This window comes from Vulpes vulpes, chromosome 2 (genome assembly GCF_048418805.1).
Source record: "Vulpes vulpes isolate BD-2025 chromosome 2, VulVul3, whole genome shotgun sequence".
NCBI lineage: Eukaryota > Metazoa > Chordata > Mammalia > Carnivora > Canidae > Vulpes > Vulpes vulpes.
In genome coordinates this window covers 60,104,015-60,131,760 of record NC_132781.1, presented here as the reverse complement: position 1 = coordinate 60,131,760, position 27,746 = coordinate 60,104,015, and the positions used below count along the sequence as shown (strand labels likewise).

The window sequence follows — 27,746 nt, the reverse complement described above, 5'->3', positions numbered from 1 at the left end:
GGGAGCAGAGGAAGTCAGAGGGCGGAGGCGCCGAGGTGACAGCGGGCTGGAGAGGTGGAGCTAGGGAATGGGGAGGGGGCGGGCCCGGCGCAGCGGGAGCTCCTGGCACAGACGCACCCCGGGAGCCCGGCAGTCTGCACCCCAAGCGCAGCAGCCGCCCAGAACTATGAGCCGTGAGTTCGACCCTGAGGCCCCCAGGACCCCTCTTCGCCTCCTGGTGGAGCCTCGAATGCCAGGCTCAGCCCTCACCTCTCGCTCTGCAGGGAGGAGTCGCTTGCGCCGGTGTCCGCTGCTCCTGCTGCTGCTGCTGCTGCCGCCGCCGCCCCCGGTCCTGCCCGCGGAGGCCCCGACCCCAGCGCCTGGTAGGCGGCCCACTCCTCGCCCCCGGGGGGCCCCCCAGTCCTGCGCCCAGGCCTGGCCCCTCCTCCCCGGGGGCCGACCCAGCTTCCCCTTTCTGCCCAGTGGACCTGGGATGGGGGAGGGAGCTGACTCTGCTGGGGAGAAGGGCGCTCTGAAGACCCCCAGGGGCGAGGGGCCTTGGCTAGGGCGCCACAGGCTATTTTGGGGGGAGAGGGCAGACTGGGAGACTGGGCCTTGGTGGAAGGGATAGCGCCTCTGCGGTTCCCTGACCTGCTCCCGGCCCCCAGCTGTCCCAGCCGCCTTGCCCCCAACAACCCCTGCCGTTTAAATCCTCAGCTGTGAGGTTCCCACTGGGCAGGTGATTTAGGCTCGGGAAGGTGCGTAATTCTCTCTAGCTCACACAGCACATGGTGGGGCAAGCGTTTAAACTTGAAATTGCAATCTATCTTACTCTAGGCACTTTGCAAGGTCTTTCCACAGAGCCCCAACCCCACTCACCCCAGGCAAGCACCACCATTCCCCTCCAAGGACCCTGTTTCATCACGCAGAAGATGATGGGGAGAGTCAGATCCTGTAAAATTCCACCACTCCTGCTCCCCTGCCATGCATGTACCAGGTTCCGGGTGAAGGAATTCAACTCCACCCTCAGCCAGCCTCCCTCCCGGAGCTTATGGCTGGCGTGTGTGTGTGTGTGTGTGTGTGTGTGTGTGTGTGTGTGTGTGCGCTCGCGTGTGCACGCACGCATGCATGCTCATGTGCAGGTGTGCAAGTCCTGGGCATACCTTCCTCCACCACCTCGCCATATGATCTCTGGGTCTCCACTTCCCCTCTGGGGGAAAATGTGGGCCAGAGAGGGCTGGTGGGAAGGTGGTTGCAGAGAGGGGTCTGAGTTTTCTGTTGTGATGCTGTAAGGACTTGGAGCTCAGTTGAGAGAAGAAAGATGTCTATGAGGACTGTGAATCAGCCCAGATTTCCCAGAGGAAAGGCTTTTGAGTAGGTGGCATTTGGGGAAGCCAGGTGGAGGGTGCTTCCAGAGTTTGGAGATAAGCAGAGGCCCAGTTCATGGGGAGAAGAGAAAGAAGACTCATGTGACCAGCACTTTACAGTTTACAAAGCCCAGCTACGGGCCTCTACTTCTTGGTGCTCACGGCAGCCCTGCCAGGGAGATGTGTCAGACCCATTCTACAGAAGGGAGAGCTGAGGTCCAGAGGGGTCCATTTATCTGAGACCCAGCAGCAGAGCTGGGGCTGACCAGGCTGCTTGAGTGACCGATTTGTCAGCCCCTGGATCAGCACACCACTTCCTCTGAGGCTTCAACATCCCCCCACTCCCCGTGCTGAGGCTCCAATTCCCCAGGGCAAGAAGGGCTGGCCTGCCTGTCTACCGGTGTGTTCACTAATGCCCAGTGAGCCCTGGTCTGTGCCGTTTTGTTTTTGTCTTTTCTACTTATCTTTATATCACAAGTGTTTAAATGGAATTATTCTTTTCACTCCACAAACATTCCCAAGGACTTGCTTTAAGTTTTTGGCTGGAGCTGGAGGTGCAGAGCTGAGAGGGGCCCAGATCTCACAGGGAGTCAGAAATGCCCATAGACTGTGATCCAGAGGGGGTCCGGGGTCACGACTGCGGGACACACAGGGATGTGTGAGGCTCCAGGCAGGGTGAGGAACACAGGGAGGCTTCCTGGAGGTGCTAATGTCTGACTTAGATCCCCAAGGAGGTGGTGAGTGACGAGAAGGGCTCTGAGGCTTTACTATGAGACTCTGTAAGGTCTTTCTGATGGAAGTGATGGCAGAGCAGAAGCCTAAAGCTCTGCACCTTGGGAGGCAGATGGGAACCTAGGAGTGGGACAAGAGGCAGGTGCTGGCTGGCAAGGGCCTTTGGATGTGGGTGAGGAGACAGGACTCCAGCCTGAGGGTGAGTGGGTGGGACAGGTAACTTGGGGCAGAACTGGAGGCCAGGAGACTTTAAGGAGCATTGTTGCCAGGGTCAAGGAAGGAACAGCAAGGAACTGCATGCGGGGCTGTACTCTACTTCAGATCTGTGAGGCAAGACGCCTGGGCATCTCCCCTGGGAAGCCAGAGCCTCTGGGTGCCCTTAGAGGTACAGCAAAGGCCGACCCCCAGGAGATGAGGGCTGCAGACTCACCTAGGGGCAGGTGGCAGATGGCAGGGAGAATGTTGCTTTGATTTCTCGTGTAGGGGAGGAGATGGAGTCTGGCTTGGAGGGTAAGGCCATGCAAGCAGAGTCTTAAGGCTCCAGTTCATCACCTCCAGCACCTGGACTTGGCCTAGTATTCTCTCCTTGGCAAGAGATACATGGCTCTGAGCTCTGTGCAAGAGGGTCCTGAGGCCAGTGAGCCCTGGCACATGGCAGGGGGGAACCCAGCCTGAGAAGAGTCCCCCCTGCTGCACACAGCTGGCTGCTTCCTATCTGCAGTACCAGCTGGGCCTTTGGGGGGGGGGCTTCCTCTCCAGCAGACTCTCCCAGCAGGGGGTGGCCCAGCTGATGGGGCCTTGTATGCTGGTGCCTCAGCTCTGGCTGCTATCTCTGCTGAGTATAGGAACTGGGGCCCAGGTCTGGTTAGTCAGGGCCTCCCCGCCCCCTGCTCTTTGGCAGCCAAACCCCTAGAGCTTCTCTAAATATTATTCTTAGGAGATTTCAGCTCAGTCCCTGTAATGGTCCCTCTTGCTACCTGCAAGGTACCCTCTGCATCCCGGTGGACATAGTGTTCCCATACCCTGCCCGGAGCCCTGACTCCTGGGCTTGGGGACATTTCTTTGTCTGAATCCTCAGAAAGTCCTGGAGCTAGACAGTACTGGATAGTCTCATCTGTGGGAATATGTGTGGGATGAGTAGGCTGGTCAACCCCACCTCTGGGGTGGCTTAAAGATTCAGTGAGAGCAAGTTGCAAGGTTCTCAGCTGATGGGCTGGGGGATTCATAGTGATGCAAATAATGGAGATTTATGGGAATAGATGTGCTTGAACCAGAGTAGAGAAGAAGGGGAGGCAGAAAAGGAGGCATCTTAGAGCTCGTCTGCTCCATCCCCTTTCTGGGATACATAGGAATGAGGATTGGAGGGTAGAAGGGATGTGCCTGAAAATATACAACTGGTAAAAAACAGCCACTCTCTTGATACATTTTCCCCAACACCTACCGGGTACCTGGCCCTGTACTGGGAACTTAGTACATTTGGTGCCTATATCTCCCCACTTCTCTTTCTGGATTTTTTTTTAAAGATTTTATTTATTTATTCATGAGAGACATGGAGAAAGGCAGAGGCACAGGCAGAGGGAGAAGCAGGCTCCCCGTAGGGAGCCCGATGCGGGACTCAATCCCAGGACCCCAGGATCACGCCCTGAGCCAAGGGCAGACGCTCAACCACTGAACCACCCAGCTGTCCCTTTCTGGATGGTTCATTATACAGGGTGTCCTCCACTGAACACAGAGCAGAACTGGCATGAAAGCATGCTGGATTTAAGTTAGACTGAAGGAAGGCCTTTCTTTGTGAGAAGTCCTAGAACTCTAATTGCGGCAGGGAATGGTGATCCCTCTGAGGTCATTCCCAGTTCATGGTTCAAAGTGACTGTCCCACCCCATCCGCTTCCCAGATCCAGGCCTGGGAACCTCCAGTGGAAAGAAGGGAGGAAAAGAGAAGAGAGTCCAAGTCTTGGCTCTGCCACTTCAAAGCTGTGGGGCTTGGGGCTAGGCTCCTGCTCCTGAGCCTCACATTCCTCATTTGTGCCACAGGGAGTCTTATCCACCGTCCTGTGGAGTGCCGAGCAGATAAAAAAGAGTAGGAGGCACGCAAGGCTGTGGAGTGGTTGCTAGAGCCCCGGAATTCCTGGCAACTGTGACAGTCCAGTGTGCTCAGGCTCATCCCAGGGAAGAGGCACTTAGCTCCTCCCTGCCCACCCAGACACCCAGGGACCCCAGTGACAGCTGTTGTCCTCACAGGAGCTTTTCCTGCCCAGGGCAGCTGGTGTTTATGGAGACATCACGAAGCAGGAGGGAGGGAAGGTTGGACAGCCGGGCCGGGTGGGAGGAGCCTTCCCTGGGCACATCTCCTCTGCTGGCAGGAGAGGGATGTGGGCAGGAGCTGGGTCAGAACTCTGGGGCAGGCAGCGGGAAGGCTCGAGGCTGGCCCTCAGAGCTGGCTACCACGGATGAGGGATGCTTTTTGGCCAAGGGTCGCCAAAGAGGGTCGCCATTCTCTTGGCTTCATTTTATGAACTCCGCAAACATTTGTCAAGCTCTGGCCAGCACATCTGGATCCTGTGGGTGGCTGGATCCTCTCGGGTGGAGCTCGAGTGTGGGCGTGGCCAGTGTTAGAAAGGAGAAAGTGGGGGGGAAGCATGGCCCCTTCTTTGGGGGGGCTCATGGTGGAGAGAAGCAGGCCAAGTGGGAACATGGAGCAGGGCGAAGGACTCTCAGGGCAGATTTCCTGGAAGATGCAAGAGGTGAGCTCCCTGGGAGGGTCAGGTGGCCCTGGAGGGCTTTGTTAGGGAAGAGCAGCCCTCTGGGCAAAGGAAGGAGAGCTTTCGGCTTGGGGGCCAAGGGATGGGGCTGCCACAGCTCCTGGAGTCCTTCTGAGAGCCCTGCTGCAATAAGGGTGGGGAAGATGAGCCCAGAGAAAGGCTGGGCTTTTAGCCTTGTGCCTGCTTGGTGGTAGGACTGACCCATCTGTGACAGAGGGCCTCGTGTGTCAGGCTTGGGAGCCACACGGCGGGGGCCTTCCGGGGCTCCTGGGCAGGTGAGGTGGGCAGGTGGACAGAGCGTCCTGAGCAGGAGGAATCAATGAGGAGAGCCCCGAGCCAGCTGTGGGTGATCATCCACTCACCCTCCTTGGCATTTCTGGGCCTGTGGCTTTGGGAGGGGAGGCTGAGTCCTGTCCGCTGGGTCTGCCTGTGTTGGCTTGATAAGGCCATTTCTGTCCAGCCCTCTTCCGGTTGGCCCTACCCTGCTGCATCCCTACAGGGTTCCACAGAGACGCCATTGTGGGACTGTGGGAGTGCCAGGGCTTAAGAAAAACTATTTGCATGATTCCTGCGATTCTCTTCTTGCTGGCACGCCTGTGTGTGTGTGTGTGTGTGTGTGTGTGTGTGTGTGTGTGTGTGTGTTGGGGGGAGTGCTGCTGCTGCTGGGGTGCTCCCCTGGGTGGGGGCCAGGAGCACTCTGCTCTCCAGCCCCCATGCTGCAAAGTGAAGAGGCTGAGAGTGAAGGGGTCAGTCCTTGCCTAGGGTCATGCCCTCTGATAACAACACCCTTCTACCGCCTGTTGCTACCCTCTTGGCTCCCAATAATCAGTGGTGCGAAGAATAGGAGTTCCAAGTACTGTTGGTTCTGAACTTAGATGAGGAAGTGTGTTTGCTCAGTGGAGTCTGGTGTTTTTGATATGAGACCAGGGAAGCAGCCCTTGCCAAGATCCAGGAGACTTGGGTCTACAAGGAAAGCCCTGCTCTGTTCTATGTCCTTGACCAAGCCTCCCCTTCTCCCTGATCCTCGGTTTCCCTCACTGAGCTGTAATGAACACCAAATGAGCCCTGAGAAGTCTCTGACTCTGCTGTTGAAGAATCACTAAAGCAGTGCAGATCTGAGCAAAGGGGCTGTGGTCAGCAAGACCTGAATTAGACACAAGGAGGGACTTACTGGTGTGGATTTCACCAGGAGGCAGGAGGGCTGACACCAGAGCTCCATTCACCAACTCAGGAGATTTGTCCAACCCTATCTGTGCTGTTTCCTTGGTCCCTGACCTTCCTTAAGATCCTGGAGCCCAGAATCCACTCTGACATGGGCCACGGCTGGGACTTCCCTCAAACCCACGCTTTGTCTACAGGGATCTGGGAAAATTCTTTCCTTGGGCTTGAGTGTTGAATCTGGGGGTGGTGGGGTGGAAATGAAAGGCAGTTTGTCTGGTATGACTTTCTGGGTGACCTGCGTGAGGTTTGCCTTATCTGGCCTCAGTTTCCCTATCTGTGAGTGGGCATTACGATTCCCGCTCTTACCCCACTTCTGCAGAAATAGAGAGAAGGTGGACACTCTCATCTTCCTAGTGTCCAGGTGCCTAGAGTTTAGGGGCTGGGTTTTTTTGGGGGGGCGCTGGTTTGAGAGAAGCCCCCCTTCCTTATCCACAAACCCTGCCCTTGGTGCTGGGCTCTGACCTGGCAGGAAGTGAACGCTCTAGAAATCTCTGTGGCTGCAGTATCTTATCAGCTGTTTCCTAACCTTTGGTGTCACAGTTGGGGTCTGGACTCTTTCCCTACCCTACTCTGACAGCAGCAGGGAAGAGAGGGGACTTCCCCTGGGGGCACAGTGTGGACGGGGCTGGAGACCAGAGCAGGGCCTGAACAAGGTAGGGCCGGGGACTTCTGTGCATGACTGGGACAACAGAGAGGACCCCCGAGGTGAACACTGAAGTCTAGAGAGGGCCCCTGAATGAGTTAGAACAGAGCTGTGACTTGAGTCCATGCCCTAAATCTGGCCCTACACTTCCCTGTCAGGGCAGAATGGGGGTTGGGGGATCACTTTAGAGTGGTCTGTGATCTTTGCTTCTTCCCTGCAGTGAACCCGTGTTGTTACTACCCATGTCAGCACCAAGGGATCTGTGTCCGCTTCGGCCTTGACCGCTACCAGTGTGACTGCACCCGCACGGGCTATTCTGGCCCCAACTGCACCATCCGTGAGCTGGGACTCCTGGCCCCACTCCTGTCCTGGCTCCCCTGACTCCCCTGGGCTAGTCCCGAGACCCACGGACATCCTGCCCTCACCCCTGGCCAAGGCTCTGTCTTCCTTCCTTGCCTGGCTTTGACCTCTGGCCCTCTCCTTGACCCTGCTGCGGCAGAGCTCACACCCTGGCCCCAGCCCCTGCCCTCACTCACATCTGCTTCTGGCTCTGTCATGTGTCATGTCTCCCAACTTTCCACCCTTACCCTGCCCTGTGTGTTCTACCTGGTTCCATCATGGCCAAGTTTCCAGGTCCCATCTTCTACTCCGGATACTTCTGATCCCGACTGAGTGCCTCCTACTATCCCTGCAGCCGAGCTGTGGACCTGGCTCCGGAATTCACTGCGCCCCAGTCCCTCTTTCCTCCATTTCCTGCTGACGCATGGGCGCTGGTTTTGGGAATTCATCAATGCCACCTTCATCCGTGACATGCTCATGCGCCTGGTACTCACAGGTGAGTGGAGTGCGCCCCCCCACCCCCCCGCAATCTGGGGAGCAAGAAATCCTGCCAGCTCTTGGAATTCTTGACATCTGATAAGGACAGTGGGTGGGAGACTGTGATGCCAGATTCAACATGTCCAACCCAAGAGGAGGGAGGGAAGGGGGTGTAACAGGGGATGGGAAACCCATTGTCACCACTGTTTTCATCCTCTATAGCGCGTTCCAACCTTATCCCCAGTCCTCCCACCTACAACATAGCGCATGACTACATCAGCTGGGAGTCCTTCTCCAATGTGAGCTATTACACTCGTGTTCTGCCCTCTGTGCCCCAAGATTGCCCCACGCCCATGGGGACCAAAGGTAATGGAGATGGGGTTAGGGAGCTGGGCCTAGGGGTCACAGAGATGCTCTGTTCTCTTTGGGAAAAAGCAGGTGGAAGAGCAATTATTGACTCATTTCTGAGACGGGTGGACCAAGGCAAGATATATGGCATATCCAGAACCACAGACAAGGACAGGGCTAGGGAATGAGGGCCTCTTGCTGAGGTCACCTAGAAAGTTAGGGCAGAGTCAGACTAGTGCTTCTGTATTTCCAGGGTGCCTCTTTACTTGAACCCTTGTCTCCTGAATTGGTAGGATCCTGCTGGAATGGGGGGGGGGACTTAAAAATTGAAATGTAGGAAGGAATAGTGTACTATTTTTTGGTTGCTAACTCCATGTTTGGCTCTTCACTGGTGTAGTTTACTGTGCTTCATCAGTAAGAGTTCTTTCCTTTAGTTGCCTGAGACCCCACTTGGTCTCACTGGCAGGAGTCTTCTTCCTAAATCTTTCTTCCCACTCCCCCCTGATTGCCCAAAAACCCAGGGCTTTACTCAGTTCAGAGCCATGAAGTCTGCTTCAAGTATAGAGGAAACAAGAGAAGCGTTGGTCCACCATTGACATCACTTCTGTTCCTGGCTGTTGAATGCCTGTCCTGTGCAGTCCCGTGGTTGTGAATCTTTGCTGGTTCAGAATGTTGCATATATATTGATGTCCTTACTTGGGTCTCTAGGGCACTACTCTGATGGTTTGCACTCACATATTTAGCTACTAAACCTAAAGCATGACTATCCTACCAGATAGCTGGATCTGGCAGTTTCTGGACTCTGCCAGCCTTTTGCAGGAACCAGTCCTTGCTCAGTGTCAGCCATGATTCTAGGTTATAGGGTATAGACCACTCCCTCCAACTTCCCTTTTGGTGAGTTTCCTTTGGGGTGCTTGATCTTCTTGCCCGCTGGAGGAAACCAGTTGGCCATCTCAATCCAGAGAGGTTCTATTGATCTTGAACCTTCAACACTGGGACCCGTTTAAGGTATTATAAAAGGATGCCTTTACCAAAACACAAAAATTCTGTCATTCCTTTCTGTGTGGGCATTTGGTACTGACTTATCTGATACTGATGTAATTAAGAAGGCTCTTTTTTTTTTTTTTTTTTTTTTTTAAAGATTTTACTTATTTGAGAAAGAGAGAATGAGTAGGTAGGGGGGTGTGGAGAGGCAGAGGAAGAGGGAGAAACAGACTTCCTGCTGAGCAGGAAGCCTGACAGGGGGCTTAATCCCAGGACCCCAAGATCATTACCTGAGCTGAAGGCAAACGCCTAACCGACTGAGCCACGCAGGTGCCCCAAGGAAGGCCCTTAATACTGATTCACATGATGACAGACACCTGCTTCAAGATGACCTGCTGTCTTTTCTCCAGACGGAAAGACTGGCGTCATTTAACATAGGTTGGCAAACTCCAGCCTACAGCCCAAATCCAGTCTACTCCCTACTTTGTGAATAAAGTTTTTTTTAGAACTTGGTCACATTCATTTGTTTAGGTATCATCTATGACTGTTTTCCCCTACAGCAAAGCAGAATAGATGGTGACAGAGCTCATATGTTGGCAAAGCCTAAAATATTGACTAGCTGTCTTACAGAAAAAGTTTGAAGTTCACTGATCTTTGATTTATAAGATCCCATCACACCAGTGCTCAGTCATGTTTATATTATCTCATGAATGCCTCAAAATACTGCGTAAAATAGGTATCATTTGCCTTATTTTACAGATAAAAAAATGAGGCTCAGAAAGATGTAGTGAATTCTCTATGTTTACACAGTCAGCAGGCAGCATCCCCAGTTGTAATTAACTAATTGCTTAATTATTAATTAATTTTTAAATATTTTATTTATTTATTTATTTATTTATTTATTTATTTATTTATGAGAAACAGAGAGATAGGCAGAAGCAGGCTCCCAGTGGGGAGCCTGATGCGGGACTCACTCCCAGGCCCCTGGGATCATGACCTGAGCCAAAGGCAGATGCTCAACCACTGAACCACCCAGGTACCCATGTCCCTAGTTTTAAACACAGACTACCTTGCTCCAGGGCCAGGAAGTCCAAGTTCCTTTTTTCTTTCTTCTTGTTTTATTTACTTTTCTTTCTTCTTCCTTCTTGATTAACTTTTTCAAAGTTGCAAACACATCCAGAAGTTGAGAGGAAAGCATGATAAACTGCTATGTATCCATCTCTCCACTTCAAAATGTACCCATAATTTGCCAATCTTATTTCATCTCTTATTTTTTATGAGTAATCTATAGCAAATTCTAAGTATCATGCTATTTTTACCTATAAATATTTCTAGGGTCTTTTGGTAGAGAAAGTGCAAGGGCTATCCAGTAGGAGGGAGGCTGTTCTGGGCTTCCTCTGTGGACCAGTTTGGTCCAGAGAACCCAGAAGGTCCTGGGGCAGGGAGACTGAGGCAGAAGGCAGCTACTGCCCCTTCCCACCTCCCCAACCAGGGAAGAAGCAGTTGCCAGACGCCCAACTCCTGGGCCGTCGCTTCCTGCTCAGGAGGAAGTTCATACCTGACCCCCAAGGCACCAACCTCATGTTCGCCTTCTTTGCACAACACTTCACCCATCAGTTCTTCAAAACTTCTGGCAAGATGGGTCCTGGCTTCACCAAGGCCTTGGGCCATGGGGTGAGTACCTAGGAGGGGCTCAGGACTTCTCTGGACCCCAACTTAGCACGTGCAGGCCATCGCCGCCGAGGCAGCCCCTGGGGATCTGAGTGGACCCTCTTTCTCTCCTCAGGTAGATCTTGGCCACATTTATGGGGACAATCTGGACCGTCAGTATCAGCTGCGGCTCTTTAAGGATGGGAAACTCAAGTATCAGGTAGCACTGGGCTTACAGGTGGGACAGTGGGAGAGGCCTCCTGTGGTCTTCCCTGGCAAAGGGTATAGTGACAGCCTAGGAGGGCCAGCTGCAGGAGCTGGAGGTGTGTGTGAATAAGAGAGACAATGAACCCGGGGAGAAGGTGCCAGGCCAGAGAAGCACACCGGGAGCAGACATGGCCTCTCATGTTCTCCTGGGAGGTAGACTTCCAGACTTGATAGGAGGAGATGGACATTTCCAGTCTGCATATGTACACTGAATTTTTCCACCATATCATTTGGATACTATGATGTGCCTCATGTAGGTGACTGAGCATTGACCATGAGAGTTAATGGGTCCTGACCTTAAGGAACTCACAGATGAGTGAGGGCCACCCCCAGATGCTAGGATGCCTGTTCCACAAGGACTTTGTGCCTGCACAAGCACCGTCTACTAGAAATATGATGTGAGCCACATATGTCATTAAAATTTCTCTGGTGGCCACATTGAAAAAGGTAAAAATAAACAGGTGAAATTGATTTTATTTTTAAGATTTCATTTATTTATTCATGAGAGACACAGAGAGAGGCAGAGACCTAGGCAGAGGGAGAAGCAGCCTCCTTGCAGGGAGCCCAATGTGGGACTTGACCCCAGGACCCCTGGATCACGCCCTAAGCCAAAGGCAGATGCTCAACCACGGAGCCCCTCAGGTGCCCCTGAAACTGATTTTAATAATGTATTTTATTTAACCCCATGGATAGCCAGCACAACATATTACCATTTCAACATGGAATCAATACAGAAATTATTTTTTTCATTTTATAGATATTATATATTTTATTTGTATTATATGTGTATGCATCCCAAAGAACAACATACCACATGTATTTATATTTTCCTCATAATACATTTTTAAATAATAAATTTATTTTTTATTGGTGTTCAATTTGCCAACATACAGAATAACACCCAGTGCTCATCCCTTCAAGTGCCCCCCTAAGTGCCCGCCACCCATTCACCCCCACCCCCTGCCCTCCTCCCCTTCCACCACCCCTAGTTCGTTTCCCAGAGTTAGGAGTCTCTCATGTTCTGTCTCCCTTTCAATACAGAAATTATTAAACAAATATCTCACATTCTTTTTTTTTCCTGCTAAATCTTCAAACTGATCTATATTTTATATTCACAGCACATTTTACTTTGGATGCCAACTTTTCAGTAGAGATCTCTGATCTGTATTTAGATTTCACAAAGTTACAGTTAGAAAGTAGATTTACATGCTCAAAGTTGTTCTGAGCATACTTAAAGATGTTCCAATTGCTGACGTAGCCATTTTAAAATTTAAATCTACATGAAATAAAGTTACAGATTCAGTTCTTCATTCACACCAACCACATTTCTAGTGCTCAACAGCTACATGTGACTAGCCACTCCCCTATTGGACTACACAAATCTAAACAAACCAAACTCTGAATCTTTAAGGCTAAGAACAGAACTTGGCTTGTAGTAGGCCCTACTACAGGTCAGTGTATGTTTATTGACTAAATGAAAAATCTGCCATAGAACCAGTTACACTTGTGATCGCCCACTAGGAAGGGGCCATGAGAGTGCTGGGGAAGTGTTAGGGTGGGGAAGGCTTCCCTGCTAGGAAGATCAGATAAATCAAGAACTTCAGGGAGGATGAGGGGAGTTCAAGAGGCCAAGGGGGTGGAATTGGGCTTTCTGGGCTAACAGTACCTGGACTTGGACTTGGAGAGGATGGACAGCTTGTGCTACTCAGAGGGAGTGAGGGAAGGGGCATGTGGTAGCTGGACACCTGAATGACTGAAGGTGAGGGGGGGGAGACACCTATGGGGTGTTTTTAGGATTTCCAATTTCTGCCAAGAGCAGAGAGAGAACGTGGGAGGGTTTGAAGCCAGGACATGATACTAAATTAGTGTTTTTTAAAGGATTACTCTGGCTGCGGTGCTGAGAATGGACTATCTGGAGGCAAGGGTTGACATAGGGAGCCACTGACGAGAAGTGTCAGCATGGAAGATGAGGGTGGGTTAGAAGTAGGGGGTGGCAGAGGGGATAGAGAGAAAAGGACCCATTCTAAGATTTAGGAACTAGAATCAGCTAGAATTAGCAGGCCTTGGTTAGGGAGGGTGGGCAGTTGCTCTGTGTGGCATGGACAGCTGTAACTAGGGAATGTCAGCTGTGGCAAGTGCAGGCACCCACGCTGTCCCCAGGTTGCCAGGTGGTCCCATCCCACAGGTTCTGGATGGAGAGATGTACCCGCCATCTGTGGAGGAGGCGCCTGTGTTGATGCACTACCCACGGGGCATTCTGCCCCAGAGTCAGATGGCCGTGGGCCAGGAGGTGTTTGGGCTGCTTCCTGGGCTCATGCTCTATGCCACGCTCTGGCTGCGTGAGCACAATCGTGTGTGTGACCTGCTGAAGGCTGAGCACCCCACTTGGGGTGATGAGCAACTCTTCCAGACGGCCCGCCTCATCCTCATTGGTAAGGACTCCAGACCTGCCCTGTCATGTCCTCTGTCCTGAAAGGCAGGGGTTGGGGGGCTTGGGGAGAGAGAGTTGGGATGAGATGCTATAAGCCCTTGAGCAGGGCTCTTCTGCTCTGTGAGGCTCAGTTTCCAAATCTGGAATTTGGGGCTAATGATGATTGTAAGGATTCGTTGAGATAATGACAAGCACTTAGCACATAGTAGGCCTTCAGAAAATGGGTGGCCGTGATGGTTGATCATTAGCTGGGTGACTTGCAGCAGATTTGATTAGCCACCCCAATCTGTTTCCCTGTCTACTGCCCCAGAGGCACACAGTGACATCCCTAACATGTGCAGGTCAGACTCCAGCCTGACCAGCCTTCTGGAATACTCCTGTTTCTGCCCTGTGTGTATCTGCCTTCCTGGGGTTTGGTAGCTTCTGGGTGACTCAGGGACAGGATATTTTTGTGTCCCCTATGGGGGCGTGTCTGCAGCCTAAAATGTCAGATGGTTTCCTGCCTGGAAGCCTGGTCCCTGACACCCCTGTCCAGACTGTGTTCACTCTGAGTCACCAGGAATCCCTTTCCCCTGCCTCTGGGCATCCCTGGGCATGGCTGGTCCCAATTATATTGCCTGATTCACTAAAGCCTGGAAGAGCCAGGCATCAGGGACAGGAATAGCCTAGAGAAGGAGAAGGAGCTGGTTCTTAAGTCCCAGCATTTTGGAGACTTTGATCAGAGAGGGCAAGTCTATAGCTGGAGGCTGCTCAGAGTATTGACTGCTGTTCGGAACTATGAACAAAGGTGATGGAGCTGTATATCCAGTGCTTTGGTTCATCCTCCCCAACAACCTTCATCCCAGGGGAGCTCCTTCCTGAGTGGAGCAGGAGGGTTCCCCACATGCCTACACCTAGCACTCTTTCCCACTTGCATGTGATCATTCTCCCAATTATGTGGGGCCCTGGGCCAGGTAGGTGCTGTCTATTATTCCCAACGGCCCTATCCGTAGCATCACCCCGCACATTTTACAGAGCAGGAAGGTGAGGTTTACCTTCACAGCCCAAGCTCAGATTGGCTAGAAATGGTTACGCCAGGTTCTAGATGCTGCTGATGGCCAGTTTCATGGCTCCAAATCAATTTGCTAGAAGCCAGTTTGTCTCCTAATCAGCCAAAAGAATCCGTTTCTTTTCCGACCTAAATGACTGGTTTTCATTCTGTTACAGAATGTTTAATTTGTTTCTTTCCTGGCTCTTTACTCTATAGCAGGTTACTGAGAGGGCCGAGGAAAAGCCATTTATGAGAATTCTGATATATAAGAACATATGAGAAATATAAATGGGACTAGATTCATCTTCTATCCGCAGCCTCCCTGTTTTGCTGCGGTGGCAGCTGAGAGGTCTCTCTGAAGCCCCCTGTCAGCCCTGGAGGGTGTCTGCAGGCTGGAAGCCCTCATGAAGCTCATCTCCACTTTCCCATTGTTGCGACCGCTCTCACCTCTTTTCATGGGCCATGGGAGGGTGGTCACCCCTAGCCACAGAACCAACTGTTGGGCACTCTCCATGTCCCGCTTAGTGGAGCCGACAACCTCCCTTGGAACGTGGTAGTAGCTGAGGGCTCTTGTCTTGGGACACGGGTCCAACCTGAGACGGAAAGCTTTGTTTTCACACCCCCATTTAAAAAAAGACAAAGTGAAAGTGGCCTCCCGGAATTCAACAACAGTAATCACACTAAGGAAGTGAAGAGCAAGCCAGCACCTTTCACAAACTGGCCTGCCTCCCGAGCCCAGCCCGGTGGCTGAGTCTCGGTGCTTCCTTGACCCTTGTCCCCGTCCTCTGTCCCAGGGGAGACCATCAAGATTGTGATTGAAGAGTATGTGCAGCAGTTGAGTGGCTACTTCTTGCAGCTGAAGTTCGACCCGGAGCTGCTGTTTAGCGCCCAGTTCCAGTACCGCAACCGCATCGCTATGGAGTTCAACCAGCTGTACCACTGGCACCCGCTCATGCCAGACTCCTTCTGGGTGGGTTCCCAGGAGTACAGCTATGAGCAGTTCCTGTTCAACACCTCCATGCTGACGCACTACGGGATCGAGGCCCTGGTGGATGCCTTCTCTCGCCAGAGCGCTGGCCGGGTATGCCTCCACAGAGAGAAGAGGGAGAGGGCAGGGCGTTCTGGGATGCATCCGACCCAGACCCAAACCCCAGTGTTCTCTTCCGTTCCATGGGGCAAGGCCACTCCCACATTCCCTCATCCATTCCTTTATTCTTACTCTTGTTCTTTTGTTCATTCAGCAATACCAGGTGCTGGGGGTAGAGTGGCAAGTAAGATCAACATAGTTCTTGGGTCCTTGTCCCCTTGGCACTGACACCTAGCGAGAAATGATACTCCTATAACAGCTAACATCATATGAGCATGCACTTTGTGTAAAACATTGTGTCAGGTGCTTTCTTTTTTTGATGTTATTAGAATTATAAAAGCAGGGCAGCCCCCGTGGTGTAGCGGTTTAGCGCTGCCTGCAGCCTGAGGTGTGATCCTGGAGACCCAGGATCGAGTCCCATGTCGGGCTCCCTGCATGGAGCCTGCTTCTCCCTCTGCCTGTGCCTCTGCCTCTCTCTCTCTCTCTCTCTTTCTCTGTCTCTATAAATAAATAAAAATCTTTATAAAAAAAGAATTATAAAAGCATGTTAAGAGCCACAATACGAAGAGCCTATGATGCTCTGGGAACTTGGAGAGGGCTTGTGACCCAGAGTCGAGAGCTGTAAGATAAGGAGATGATGTCTGAGCGGAGATCTAAAGGATGAAGAGAGCTCTCTCAGGGAAAGAAGTAGTATTGATGGCAGGGGATGACCGTGATCCATGTGGAGGGGACAGCATGGCAAGGGCCTGGACATCAGAGGGCATGGTGATTTGAGGACCACGAGGACATTCAGGATATGGTAATGTATGTGAAAGTGTCTTTACATAGTAGGGCTTTGTGAAATTACAGGCCTCTGTTTTGGGCTGAATTGTCCCCATCCCCCACTCATATGTTGAGGTCCTAACAACCAGTGTCTCAACTGTGACTATATTTGGAGACGGGGCCTTAACAGAGGTCACTAAGTTTAAATGAGGCCAAAGGGTGAGTCCCACTGTGACTGGTGTCCTTACAAGAAGAGGAGGTTAGGATACAGACATGCAGAGTGGGAAGACTTAGGGAGAAGAGGGCCATCTGTGAGCTAAGGACAGAGATCTCAAAATGAAACTCACCTTGCTGACACTCTAATCTTCAACTTCTGGCTTCCAGACTGTAATGAAATTTCTGTTGTTTAAGGCACCTGTGCTGTGATACTTTGTTATGGCCACCCTAGCAAACTAATACAGCCCTTTCCCTGGAATTTCTAACTAGCTCCCTCCTAAATATCCCCTCCCCCATGTTTGGAAACTCCTATCTCCTCTGTCTCAGCTCCCTTCACCCCTGTTTCTCTCTGATCCTTGTCCCCAAGCCTTATCATGACATTGTGGCACCATGTGGATTTAGGTTTACCACTGGTAATTTGACTGGAATTAGTGTGCACTGCCACCCCTGGGCAGCTGCTGGTTGGTTTATGGCCTCTGTTCTCTGTGGGGACAAAGACATGAACAGAGACAGTAGCTTTAGCTTTGTGTTGGGCTGTATGGATTGCAAAGCATTTTCAAGGAACAGCCATGATACTGTATGAAAAGCCCTGGTGTTGTACTTGGTCCAAGGCAGAAGGGCGACAGAAGTGTGTTGGCTCTTGGGATGCTCAAGAAAGCATGAGAAGCGATAAAACAGGGCTTTCTCTGATCATTGCTACACATGGCTGCCATCTTGGGGGTTACCATGGGACCAACACTATGATAACTGCTTTGCATACTTTATCTTGCTTGTTTACCACAACCAGATCAGGTGGGTGCTCTTACCTTCCCCATTTTTGCATATGATGAAACTGAAACAAGTAATTTGCCCAAGGTCCCTGCCTTAGTTTCCCAGGGCTGCCATAACAAAGGACTACAAACTGAGTTTGTTTTATTATTTCATATTCCTGGAGGGTAGAAGGTATGGGCAGGGCTGTGCTCTCTCTGAAGTCTCCAGGGGAGAATGTGTTCCATGCCATTGTCTTAGCTTCTGCTGGCTACTGGCAATCCTCTTAGACACATCACTCCAACATGGAGTCTCCCTGAGTCTCTGTTTTCTCTATCAGGATACCAGTCATTATTGGATCAGGATCCCCATAATGGACTATGACCTCATCTTTGCTTGATGACATCTATTTCCAAATAAGGTCACATTCACAGGTGCTAGGGGTTAAGACTTCAACATATCTCTTTGGGGGACACAGATCAACCCACAAGGGTCCCACAGCTTGCAAATGGCAGAGATGAAATAGGCACTGGCCTCTGCTAGCCTTTATCCAAGGTGAATGATTTCATCCTACCATGGTTTTCCTCTTTCCTACCCCATTACATTTGTTTTATCTAAACAAAACTCTTTCTTAAGCATTGACATTGTCAATGCATCCCAAGCAATGAGATGAAAGAAAATTGAGTTTTCTTTAGACTAATACTCCTTAACTGTTATGAATCAGAATTTTTCTCTGCGGACTTTTGATCTTACCAGGTTCCCTGAGCTTTGAACTCTGTTTTATCTCCCTTCACAGGATATCACACCAAGTTTAGTTAAGCTAACATTGTGTATACACTATGGTTTTCATGGCAAAATTTTATCTCCCTTCACAGGATATCACACCAAGTTTAGTTAAGCTAACATTGTGTATACACTATGGTTTTCATGGCAAAATTTTAGCTCCCTCCCTGCTAGCTTATGACTGCTACCCCCCAGGACACTTGGCAGAAGGAGAAACAACACATAGTCACCCGTGTTCCCGTGGATGGCTTTAACTGCTGTGAATGATACTCTGTGTTCCTACCATCTGGCTCTGAGTTTATCTTTCCTGGTGGTGGTTGGTTAATAGTGGTTCACTTTTTTAACAGGGAATGAAAACCAATTGAAAAACACTCCTTAGTAAGACCCCCATCTGTATTCGTTGATAATAATGGATTTGAAGAATGCCATAAAGTTTCAGTCCCCCAGACTAATATCTGTCCATCCATTTGTTCCTCATTTGCTGTCTCAGAAACCCCTCTGCCTCTCTACATTTCATTCCCAGAGCCAGAATGCCCTTCCCCTCTGTTTGAGCTGGTGCCATGCTGGCCCCTCTTTTATGGAATCCTAGTTAATGAACCTAATAGTTGTAGAACCTCCTGTAACTGGATGTTGGGATTCTCACCTAAATGCAATGGAGATGTCCTCCTGGCCCACTGCCACTTAAATGATGAGGAAGCTAAGACTCAGGGGTGTCCCTGAGAAAGCATGATAGCAGCAGACCCGGGGCCATGTCCCTAGCATGGTGGCTGCTGAGTCCAGCCGTGCTCTGTCTGTGCTTGGGAAGAGCTCCTGACCTGAAGTTCTCCGGGACAGTGTGGCCTGGCTTTCAGACTGCAGCTATGTTTATGTCTTGGCAGATTGGTGGGGGTAGAAACATAGACCACCATGTCCTGCACGTGGCTGTGGAAACCATCAAGGAATCCCGTGAGTTGCGGCTGCAGCCCTTCAATGAGTACCGCAAGAGGTTTGGCATGAGGCCCTACATGTCCTTCCAGGAACTCACAGGTGAACAGCTGTTTCCTGAACATAGGCCTGCCTTTGAGGGACTCTCAGTAGAGTGAGGGGGACATTGTGGAAAGAGTGGGGTTATTATCACCCCCCAGTGCTATGACTGTGGGGCTCATGAGAGGTGTGAGCACCGTGTTGGGGAGGGGGATGGGGATGATGGGAGCAAATGACCCTACTTGGGGGAAGAAAGTGGCTTCTCAGCTGGATTTGAAGGAGATAAATAGGGATTTTTTTGGATGGAGAATAGGGGGAAAGGTATTCTATGTGGAAGAACAGAAAGTACAAAGGTACAGAGATCATAAAGAATGAGCCTGTTAGGGAGAACAGCAGTGGGAGCAAGGTGCTTATGTGTGGGGAGGGTGGGAGTTAGCGATGGCAGATTGGAGCCAAATTTGGATTCTGTGTGAAAGGATTTGGGTTTTGCTCTACCTAGTGGTTCCTAAATACCCACTTATGGACCAGCTGCTTAAGAATTGCCTAGAAAATGGTTTAAAAATACCAAATCCCATATCTCTCTCCCCGAGATTCTGATTCAGTAGGCATGCATGGAGTCCAATAATCTGTGTGTGTGTACAATATATATACTTTCTTCTTCTTTTTTTTAAGATTTTATTTATTTATTCATGAGAGACAGAGAGAGGGAGAGAGAGAGAGAGAGAGAGAGAGAGAGAGAGAGAGAGGCAGACATAGGCAGAGGGAGAAGCAGGCTCCACTAAGGGAGCCCGACATGGAACTCAATCCCGGGTCTCCAGGGTCAGGTCCTGGGCTGAAGGCGGTGCTAAACCACTGAGCCACCAGGACTGCCCCTTTCTTCTTTCTTCTTTCTTCTTCTTCTTCTTCTTCTTCTTCTTCTTCTTCTTCTTCTTCTTCAGAAAGAGTCTAGTCATTGGGCAGCCAAGAGTTTGGGAACTCTTGTCACAAACAGTGGGAGGATTTGACCAGGGTGTGATATGACCCATGACTGTGTACTAGTGCTTTCTAGAGGGTGGGTTTGAGGAAATAGATAGAGAAGCTCTATGTCTGTCCCCTTCAGTCACTGTCTGTGAACATGTGGGCCTCACATTGTGAGGAGAGAGTTCCCCATAATTCTGTTACTCTTTAATCTCCCGTGAAAGTTCAGAGAGGGAAAATAGCACTGTAAATAAATCTCTGTGTGAGGTTGGACAAGTTACATTACATCTCTGAGCTCCAGTAGCATAAAGGGACTTGAACCAGATGGAGAGTGTCTCCCTCAGGCAGTTAGGGCACCAAGAAGATAGATGAGTTGCTGAAGGTCACATGCTGTCTGGTGGCCAATCTAGGCCCTTGACTCCTTCTTCAGCAGCAAATTTCTCCTCTAGATGCAGCCCTGGAAGAAGGGTCAGTGAGACAGGCCAGATGTTAGGGCATGTGCTCAGCTGTTCAGTTGCTCTTCTGAAGTTCCGTATTCTCCCTCAGAAAAAGGTGGGCCTAGAAGTTTCCCTCTTCACATTAACCTTAATGGTACCACATCTCTGACTCTAGCTTCCCCTCCTTTCAGGGGAGAAGGAGATGGCAGCCGAGTTGGAGGAGCTGTATGGAGACATTGATGCCTTGGAATTCTACCCGGGGCTGCTTCTGGAGAAGTGCCATCCAAACTCCATCTTTGGAGAGAGTATGATAGAAATTGGGGCTCCCTTCTCCCTTAAGGGCCTCCTAGGAAATCCCATCTGTTCTCCAGAGTACTGGAAGCCGAGCACATTCGGTGGTGAGATGGGCTTCAATGTGGTCAAGACAGCCACACTGAAGAAGCTGGTCTGCCTTAACACCAAGACTTGTCCCTATGTTTCCTTCCGCGTGCCTGACCCCCACCAGGATGGCGGGCCTGGTGTGGAGCGGCCGTCCACAGAGCTCTGAGGGGCAGAGCAGCAGCATTCTGGAGGGTGGACTTGTCATCCCAGAATGCTGAGGCTGGGGTTAATAATCCCAAATGTTGGGTCTTTGGTTTGCCTCAAGAATATCAAGGTCAACATTTAGAACTTTGTGTCTCTCACCCATTATCTGGAATATCATGGTCTTGTTTGTTATTCTAGAATGCTGAATTCCTGGTTGACCATCTAGAATGGATGGAGTGATGCTTCTTTGGCAAGCCAGAACACTGGTTCCTGGCCGACAACCTAGAATGTCAGACTTCTGGTTGACTTAGGACATAGGCATTCTCTAATGTGAAGCTCCTGACAGAATCATCTAGAAAGATAGGGGATTCTTATTTTGCATTCTAGAATTCTGGGCAGCCCTCCAGCATGTTGATTTTTTTCACTGGCAGTTCAGAATGTTGTGCTCTTGATTGCTGATCCAAAATAGTGGCTGGTATGCCAGATCAGTCTTGCTCCGAATGCCTAGAATGGTAATTTGATTCATTTTCCTGTTCAGTGAGATACCCACAAAGCAGGAGAATCTACAGTCTAACCAGAGTGCATTGCCTGCCTCTGTGCCTGCCCCGAGGACTTAGGGGGCAGAGTGTTCTTCCTGGGACGCTGACTCAGACCCTGGTCCAAGGAGATAGAACAGGTGGGCTTTTTCCAGGTCATTGGTTGGAGGCCACCAGAGCTCTGTTGCCATCTTTGTCTTGACTCATGACAGCTGTTTCTCATGAAACTAATAAAATTCTTTTTCCAAAATGCCTATTATGTATTACTTTTCATCCCATTCCCAGATGCAGAAGCAACACTGGAGTGGTCTTTCTCCAAGCTGCCAGCTCAGTGTGCTAGAGGTTGTAGCATGATACCTTCCACTGACTCTAGAGGCTGTCATGACCTAACTTTTCCACCACTGATGCTCCATTTCCCCACTGTGGGTCAGGCATTGCCCTTCCACGGGCTGCTCTCCTAAAAAGATACAAGCCCCAGGAGGCAGAGTGTTCGGTTTCCACTGTCTGGTTAAAACGATTCCCTCAACAAAACAAAACAAAATAAAACAAAAAAACAAAACAAAAAAATGATTCCCTCCCTTACAAAGCATACAAGGGCAGAGAGGAAGGGTATCTGGGAAGGAGGGCACTTACTGTGTGCCAATTTTCCACATTTAATTCTCATTTATTCTAACCCAAGAGCGTGAAGTATGTGGTATAATCCTCATTTCAAAAACAAGAAAACTGAGACTCAGGATGGCTCAGTGACATGCCCCACAGGTGCCAGGGACAGGCCAGGACCTGGATCTGGGTGAATCTGGAGCTGTGCTTTCCTCCTGATTCCTGATTTGACTCAGTTCCAGGCCTGATCTTGCCTCTCTGACTCAGGATCAGGGGCAGAAGATGGGGTGTAGCTATTGCATGCTATCCTTTCAGTCACAAATATTTATTTTGCTAAGTGCTTTCTACACAGTAGCCACTGTTATAGGCTTGGGGCTGTGGCAGTGAGTGATCAAGACAGACAAGGCTTTTGTCTGTGTGGAGCTTACATTCCAGTGGGGGTGGAGGAGATGAGAAACAAGAAAACAATGAAATAAAGACAAAGGCAGCGTGAGCATGTCTTTCTTTCTAATCCATACTCCTCTGCCCTCCCCTGCTTGGCTCCTGAGACCCTTTGCCAGCCACATAAACCACCCCCCTAGCCCCCGTCCCCCTGCCCATGTAGCCAGGCAGGGGAGGACAGGTCAGAGGGGAAAGGTAAGAGATTGGGAAAGTTCTCTCATGCTCCCAGTTGGGGCTTAGATTTTCTCAGTAAGAATAATGGCCCAGAAACAATGAGAGAAGATGGGGTCCAGGCTGAGGGTCCCCAGGGCTAGGCTTCCTGTCTTACAGTCCAGAGAGATCCTTGTTTCTTCTTAGTTGGCTGGGGACTGCTTACACCATGCCTTCCTGGCCCTGTTGAATGCAGATAATGTAATTCTTCTCAGCTTCCCCTGTTGCTCTGGTGATCAGGGATCCTTTGGTTGCTGAAAATGGGCATGGAATGGCTGTTTTGTCCTTGCTTACTTGGTATCTATTTTCCCCTCTTTGCTAATACCCCAACTTTACCAGAGGTTCCTCCCCCATCTCATTAATTCCACTGCTGGTGGTTCCACCAGGGGCCCTATTATGGCCAAGGGGTGGGTCTGTGAACCAATCCTGGCCAGTCGGACACCCTCTCCTTATAAATTGGCCACTGAGTGGAGTTGCATGGAGATTTGAAATATCCAACGGCTTCATCTCCAAAGCTGGGCTCTGAAAAGATTGTCCCTGAGTCCCTGCTTCCAAGGTCACTAGGGAAGCCTGGGTTCCTGTCCTTCTTAAGACCTTAGCTTTTCCTTCCATCCTGAGGGCTGCTCCATGAATTCCTCTTTCACATAAGTTGGTGTCTATTGTGTGCAGCCAAACCTTAATGGCTGTTGGCTTGAGATGACAGAAGCACTGAGTTGGCCTGAAAGGATTTTTAATCAAGGGAGACACAGTTAGACTAGTGTTTTGTATTTGTTTTTAAAGATTTTATTTATTCATGACAGAGAGAGAAAGAGGCAGAGACATGGGCAGAGGGAGAAGCAGGCTCCATGCAGGGAGCCTGATGTGGGACTCGATCCCAGGACCACGGGATCACGCCCAGGCCCAAAGGCAGATGCTCAAGCGCTGAGCCACCCAGGTGCCCCAGTTAGGCTAGTGTTTAAGAAAGAATATCGTGGGGCTGGGTGGACAACAGAGCAGAGCAGGAAGGGCCGAAGGTTGGCAGAATGGTGAAGAGGCTGTGGCTGTAGTCCAGCTGAGAGGCCACAGCAGTTGGAGGCAGGTAGAGGGCTGTGGGGGATGGGAGGATGGGATGGATTCCAAGGATAGTTTTCTCTTGAATGCAGGTGCCTAGCTTAGGTGGATTTTCTGTATGGACAGCTATATGTGAAATTTTTGCACATAGAAACTTATGTTGAATGTACCAAGAAATCTTCTTCAGAGTGAAAGCTCTGAATGCTCATAAGATGAATGCTCATTCCTGGAATCTTGATCTGGCTGGTATGATGGTTAATTTTATGTGTCACCTTGGCTGGGCTACAGCACACAGTAATTTAATCAGATGGCAATCTAGGTATGGCTGTGAATGTATTTTTCAGATGTGGTTAACATCTATTATCTGTTGACCTTAAGCAAAGATTACCCTGATAACATGGCTGGGCCTCATCTAATTAGTCAAAAGGCTTTAAGAGTAAAAACTGAGATTCTCCAAGAGAAGAGGAGATGGGGTGTAGCTATTGCATGCTATCCTTTCTGCCTCAAGACTATGCATCAGCTCCTGCTTGAGTTTCCAGCCTACCATATGGATTTCAGACTTGTCAACTCTGATGAAGTGTAAGCCAATTCCTAAAAACAAAGCCACCTATGCGTTTCCTATACATCTGTCATCTATCTATCTACTATTATCTATCACCTTCTATTGGTTCTGTGTTTCTAGAGAACACTGACTGACATAGTGGGTGACACTCAGGGCTCTCAGTGCCAACAACAGAACTCTCTCCAGCCCGTTTAAATTGGAAGGAATTTTTTATGGGACACTGCACAGCTCATGGAGCCATTGGCAGGACCAGGAAATAGGCTTGAGGCTTTGTGCCCAAGAACAGCAGCAGCCACTGGTCCACTTGCCTCTGCTCCTGCCACTGGACACAGGCATCTCAAATGGCCCCTCTGCTGCTAAAACCCCACTCTTGCTGCCCCTGAGACTTGGCAGCATCGACAGCCACCCCTGCCAGAAAGCAGATTCATTTTGCATGGTGCCTACCTCCCTGATTTTCCCTACTTAGAATTAAAGTAGTTTTTATTTCATGTCTGATTAGGGGAGCCTAGCCCCCATGCCTGCACTCTAGCTCCAAGAGAAGAGAGGCAAGTGAGTTTTCTGGCTTGTACTCTGGGGAAGAAGGACCCATAATGTGGGAAGCTCATACATAGGAAGGATGTTCAAAGGGGCTGAGGGACATAGAAGGTCTAAATCAGTGGATCTGAGTATTCTTGGCTCTGTTTGCCTCTGTGAGTCCTAGCCTCAGAACACAGCAGAGAGCATTACAATGGCACCACTATCAGTCAGGCAGCAGCTTAATGTAATTGCAAGCAAAGAATATAAGCAGTGAAATTTCAGAAGTACAGAACAGTAGAGGCACAAAGACTGTAGAATGCACGTAGTCCACTTTTTCTAATAACTTTTGAGTAAAAAGTGTCAAAAATGTCAGACATGCGGTTGTAACCAGCTTTCCTGCTTAATCATGCGTTTACTATACAAATGGACCTTAAACCAAAATAACTCTGTGAATGACAATAAAGAATATTAAAATTTCAATAACCCTTTTATAGAGCACTCTTCAGGGAACTACAATAAAACACTTTCCTCATGATCTCGATTTTAGTTGTTATATGTGTTTTATTCATTTAAAGTTGGTTTCCTCCCAGGCTGGGTCCAAAAAAAAATTTTTCCCCCCTTAATCTTTGTACTTTTGGTCAAAAGACTTTTGAACCACTGGCACAACTTTAGGCTTGATAGTTTGGGTTTTAGGGCAGTGTGGCAGTATATTTTTGTGGACTTGTGTGGTGGGTTTCCCCTTGCCACCTACCCCCACCTCTACCTTGGAGTATAACATGCATACAACAAAGTGCCACAATCTTAAGTGCATACCTCAATGAGTTTTTACATGAACTCAAGCTACCACCCAAAACTCAAGATACAGAACTTTTCCAGCACTATAGGCTCTTTTGCGGCTTTTCCTAGTCAAAAACCTACAAAATGTTACCACTAGTCTGACTTCCCTCCATTGGTTAGTTTCGGCTTATAAATTTAATTTGAATAGAGTCATACAAAAATAGCAGTATATATTTGTGTGTGTGTGTGTGTGTGTGTGTGTGTGTGTGTGTGTGTGGCTTCTTTTGCTCAGTGTGTCTGTTGACATCCACGTTGCTGTGTCTATAAGCAGTTTGATTTTTAAAAAATTGCTTCTAAGAGATGTACACTACAAAGGATTTATCTAGTCTACTGTGAATGGACACTGGGGTTTTTTGCATTTTTTGACTTACGAATAAAGCTGCCTCAGTGGCAGATTTTAACTCATAACAGAGTCTATTTAAAACATCATCTTTTATTACATTTATTATGGGAAATGTTTCCTGTTCTCTATTCAAAATCACCTGCTGTGTCTTCTGCTTTACAGCTTGATGGAAAGAAAACAGATTCACAAGTGGGATAGGCACCATTAGAGAAGAGGAAAAGAAATATATATTAATTAAGAGGCTGCTCTGTGGCATGTACTTTACCTGTCGATTTCATTAAGTATTAGCCCCCTGCACACATTTTCCTGTTTCACAAGGGAGGATGCTGAGATGCAGAAAAATAAGGTGATTTGTCCATACTCATGCAGCTGAAAGGGGTGGAAGGCTGCAGTGAAGCTCTGATGTATGGCTCTATGTCCACCATGTGACCCATCAAGACCTCCAGAACTAGAATCACAGTAGAGATGGGGGTACAGAGGGTGCAGGGTGCAGTGATGTGGTAGGTGCTGGTGATATTAATATACTTCCAGATGAGCTGTCTGACCGACCTTCAGTGGGGCCGGTAGCACCATGTTCTCTTGGGTGGGCGTCACCAGGCTCTCCGCCTGGGCCATGCAGCCGCAATGGATCCAAGTTCGAAATATGGTAACTCTAAAAGATATTACCAGGCGACTAAAGTCCATCAAAAACATTCAGAAAATCACCACGTCTATGAAAATGGTAGCAGCAGCAAAATATGCCCTAGCTGAGGGAGAACTGAAACCAGCTCAAGTGTATGGAATAGGCTTTTTGGCCCTGTATGAAAAAGCTGATATTAAGGTGCCTGAAAACAAGAAAAAACACCTTCTTATCAGTGTGTCTTCAGATCGAGGGCTCTGCTATTCATTTGTCGGTTGCTAAACAGATGAAAAATGAGGTGGCCCCACTCGAAGCAGCCGGGAAAGAAGTTATGTTCATTGGAATTGGTGATAAAATCAGATGCATCCGTCATTGCCCTGGAACTGCTGAATTCTGGATATGAATGTGACGAAGGGTCAAATAAATGATAATCTATAATCAGTTCAGGTCTGTCATCTCCTACAAGACAGAAGAAAAGCCCGTCTTTTCCCTTGAAACCGTTGCAAGTGCTGAGAGTATGAGTATCTATGATGATATTGATGCTGACGTGCTGCAGAATTACCAAGAATACAATTTAGCCAACATCATCAATCCACCACAAGTGAGCAGAGTGCCAGGATGACGGCCATGGACAATGCTAGCAAGAATGCTTCTGAGATGATTGACAAACTGACTTTGACGTTCAATTGCACCCGCCAGGCTGTCATCACGAAAGAGTTGATTGAAATCATCTCTCTTGCAGCAGCTCTGGATTAATGAAAACCAAGTTTCATCCTCAGATAAGAAGTAAGGAGGGAAAATTCAGCCCGCTGATTTTATTTTTAGCTTACTGCTGTCCTCATCAGAAGAAATTGTTGATCCATTGTTTAATTTTTTTTTTTTTATGATAGTCACATGGAGAGAGAGAGAGAGAGAGAGAGAGAGAGGCAGAGACACAGGCAGAGGGAGACTCCATGCACCGGGAGCCCGACGTGGGACTCGATCCCGGGTCTCCAGGATCGCGCCCTGGGCCAAAGGCAGGCGCCAAACCGCTGCGCCACCCAGGGATCCCCTGATCCATTGTTTAAACTACTAAAGACAGCAAGATGTTTGTAAATTATCTTACAATAAACAGCTTACCATAAGAAAAAAATATATATACTTCCAGATGATTCTGTTAATGAGCTTCAGATGGAGACCACTGCACCATATCATGCAGGCTCTTGGTCATTCTTTTCCTCTTTAGATGGGCAACGTTTTCTTTCCCTTCCCCATGACTCATTTTTCCAGGCTTGCTATCTCTTTTGGGATCTATGACTTGCTCTGAACAACATGATGATGATCAC

General features: G+C 49.4%; 1 protein-coding gene and 1 pseudogene across 8 annotated transcripts; both read left to right on the top strand.

The window, feature by feature from the left end:
- PTGS1 (prostaglandin-endoperoxide synthase 1) lies at positions 1–27,553 on the top strand. Of its 8 annotated transcripts, none has more exons than XM_072748705.1 (11): positions 1–173; positions 264–362; positions 6,925–7,041; positions 7,399–7,539; positions 7,743–7,886; positions 10,345–10,526; positions 10,639–10,722; positions 12,955–13,201; positions 15,025–15,311; positions 18,704–18,851; positions 25,965–27,553. In XM_072748705.1, the coding sequence occupies exons 1-11, from the start codon at positions 68–70 to the stop codon at positions 25,967–25,969; spliced, it is 1,560 nt and encodes a 519-aa protein (XP_072604806.1). In that variant the 5' UTR covers positions 1–67; the 3' UTR covers positions 25,970–27,553. The 8 variants fall into 8 exon arrangements, with proteins under 8 accessions (XP_072604806.1, XP_025865040.1, XP_025865042.1 ...); XM_026009255.2 differs by lacking the exon at positions 25,965–27,553 and adding an exon at positions 20,374–21,493; XM_026009257.2 differs by lacking the exons at positions 7,743–7,886; positions 25,965–27,553 and adding an exon at positions 20,374–21,493 and having other exon boundaries at positions 19–173.
- LOC112928015 (ATP synthase subunit gamma, mitochondrial-like) lies at positions 26,374–27,177 on the top strand (annotated as a pseudogene).
- Positions 27,554–27,746: the final 193 nt, after the last annotated feature.

Bases quoted from the DNA above. Each gene is read 5' to 3' on its own strand.
- PTGS1 (XM_026009254.2), top strand. From the start codon at position 68: ATGGGGAGGGGGCGGGCCCGGCGCAGCGGGAGCTCCTGGCACAGACGC. The intron at 10,723-12,954 runs GTAGCACTGGGC...CCCATCCCACAG, and splicing joins ATGGGAAACTCAAGTATCAG to GTTCTGGATGGAGAGATGTA. The intron at 18,852-20,373 runs GTGAACAGCTGT...CCCTCCTTTCAG, and splicing joins GTCCTTCCAGGAACTCACAG to GGGAGAAGGAGATGGCAGCC.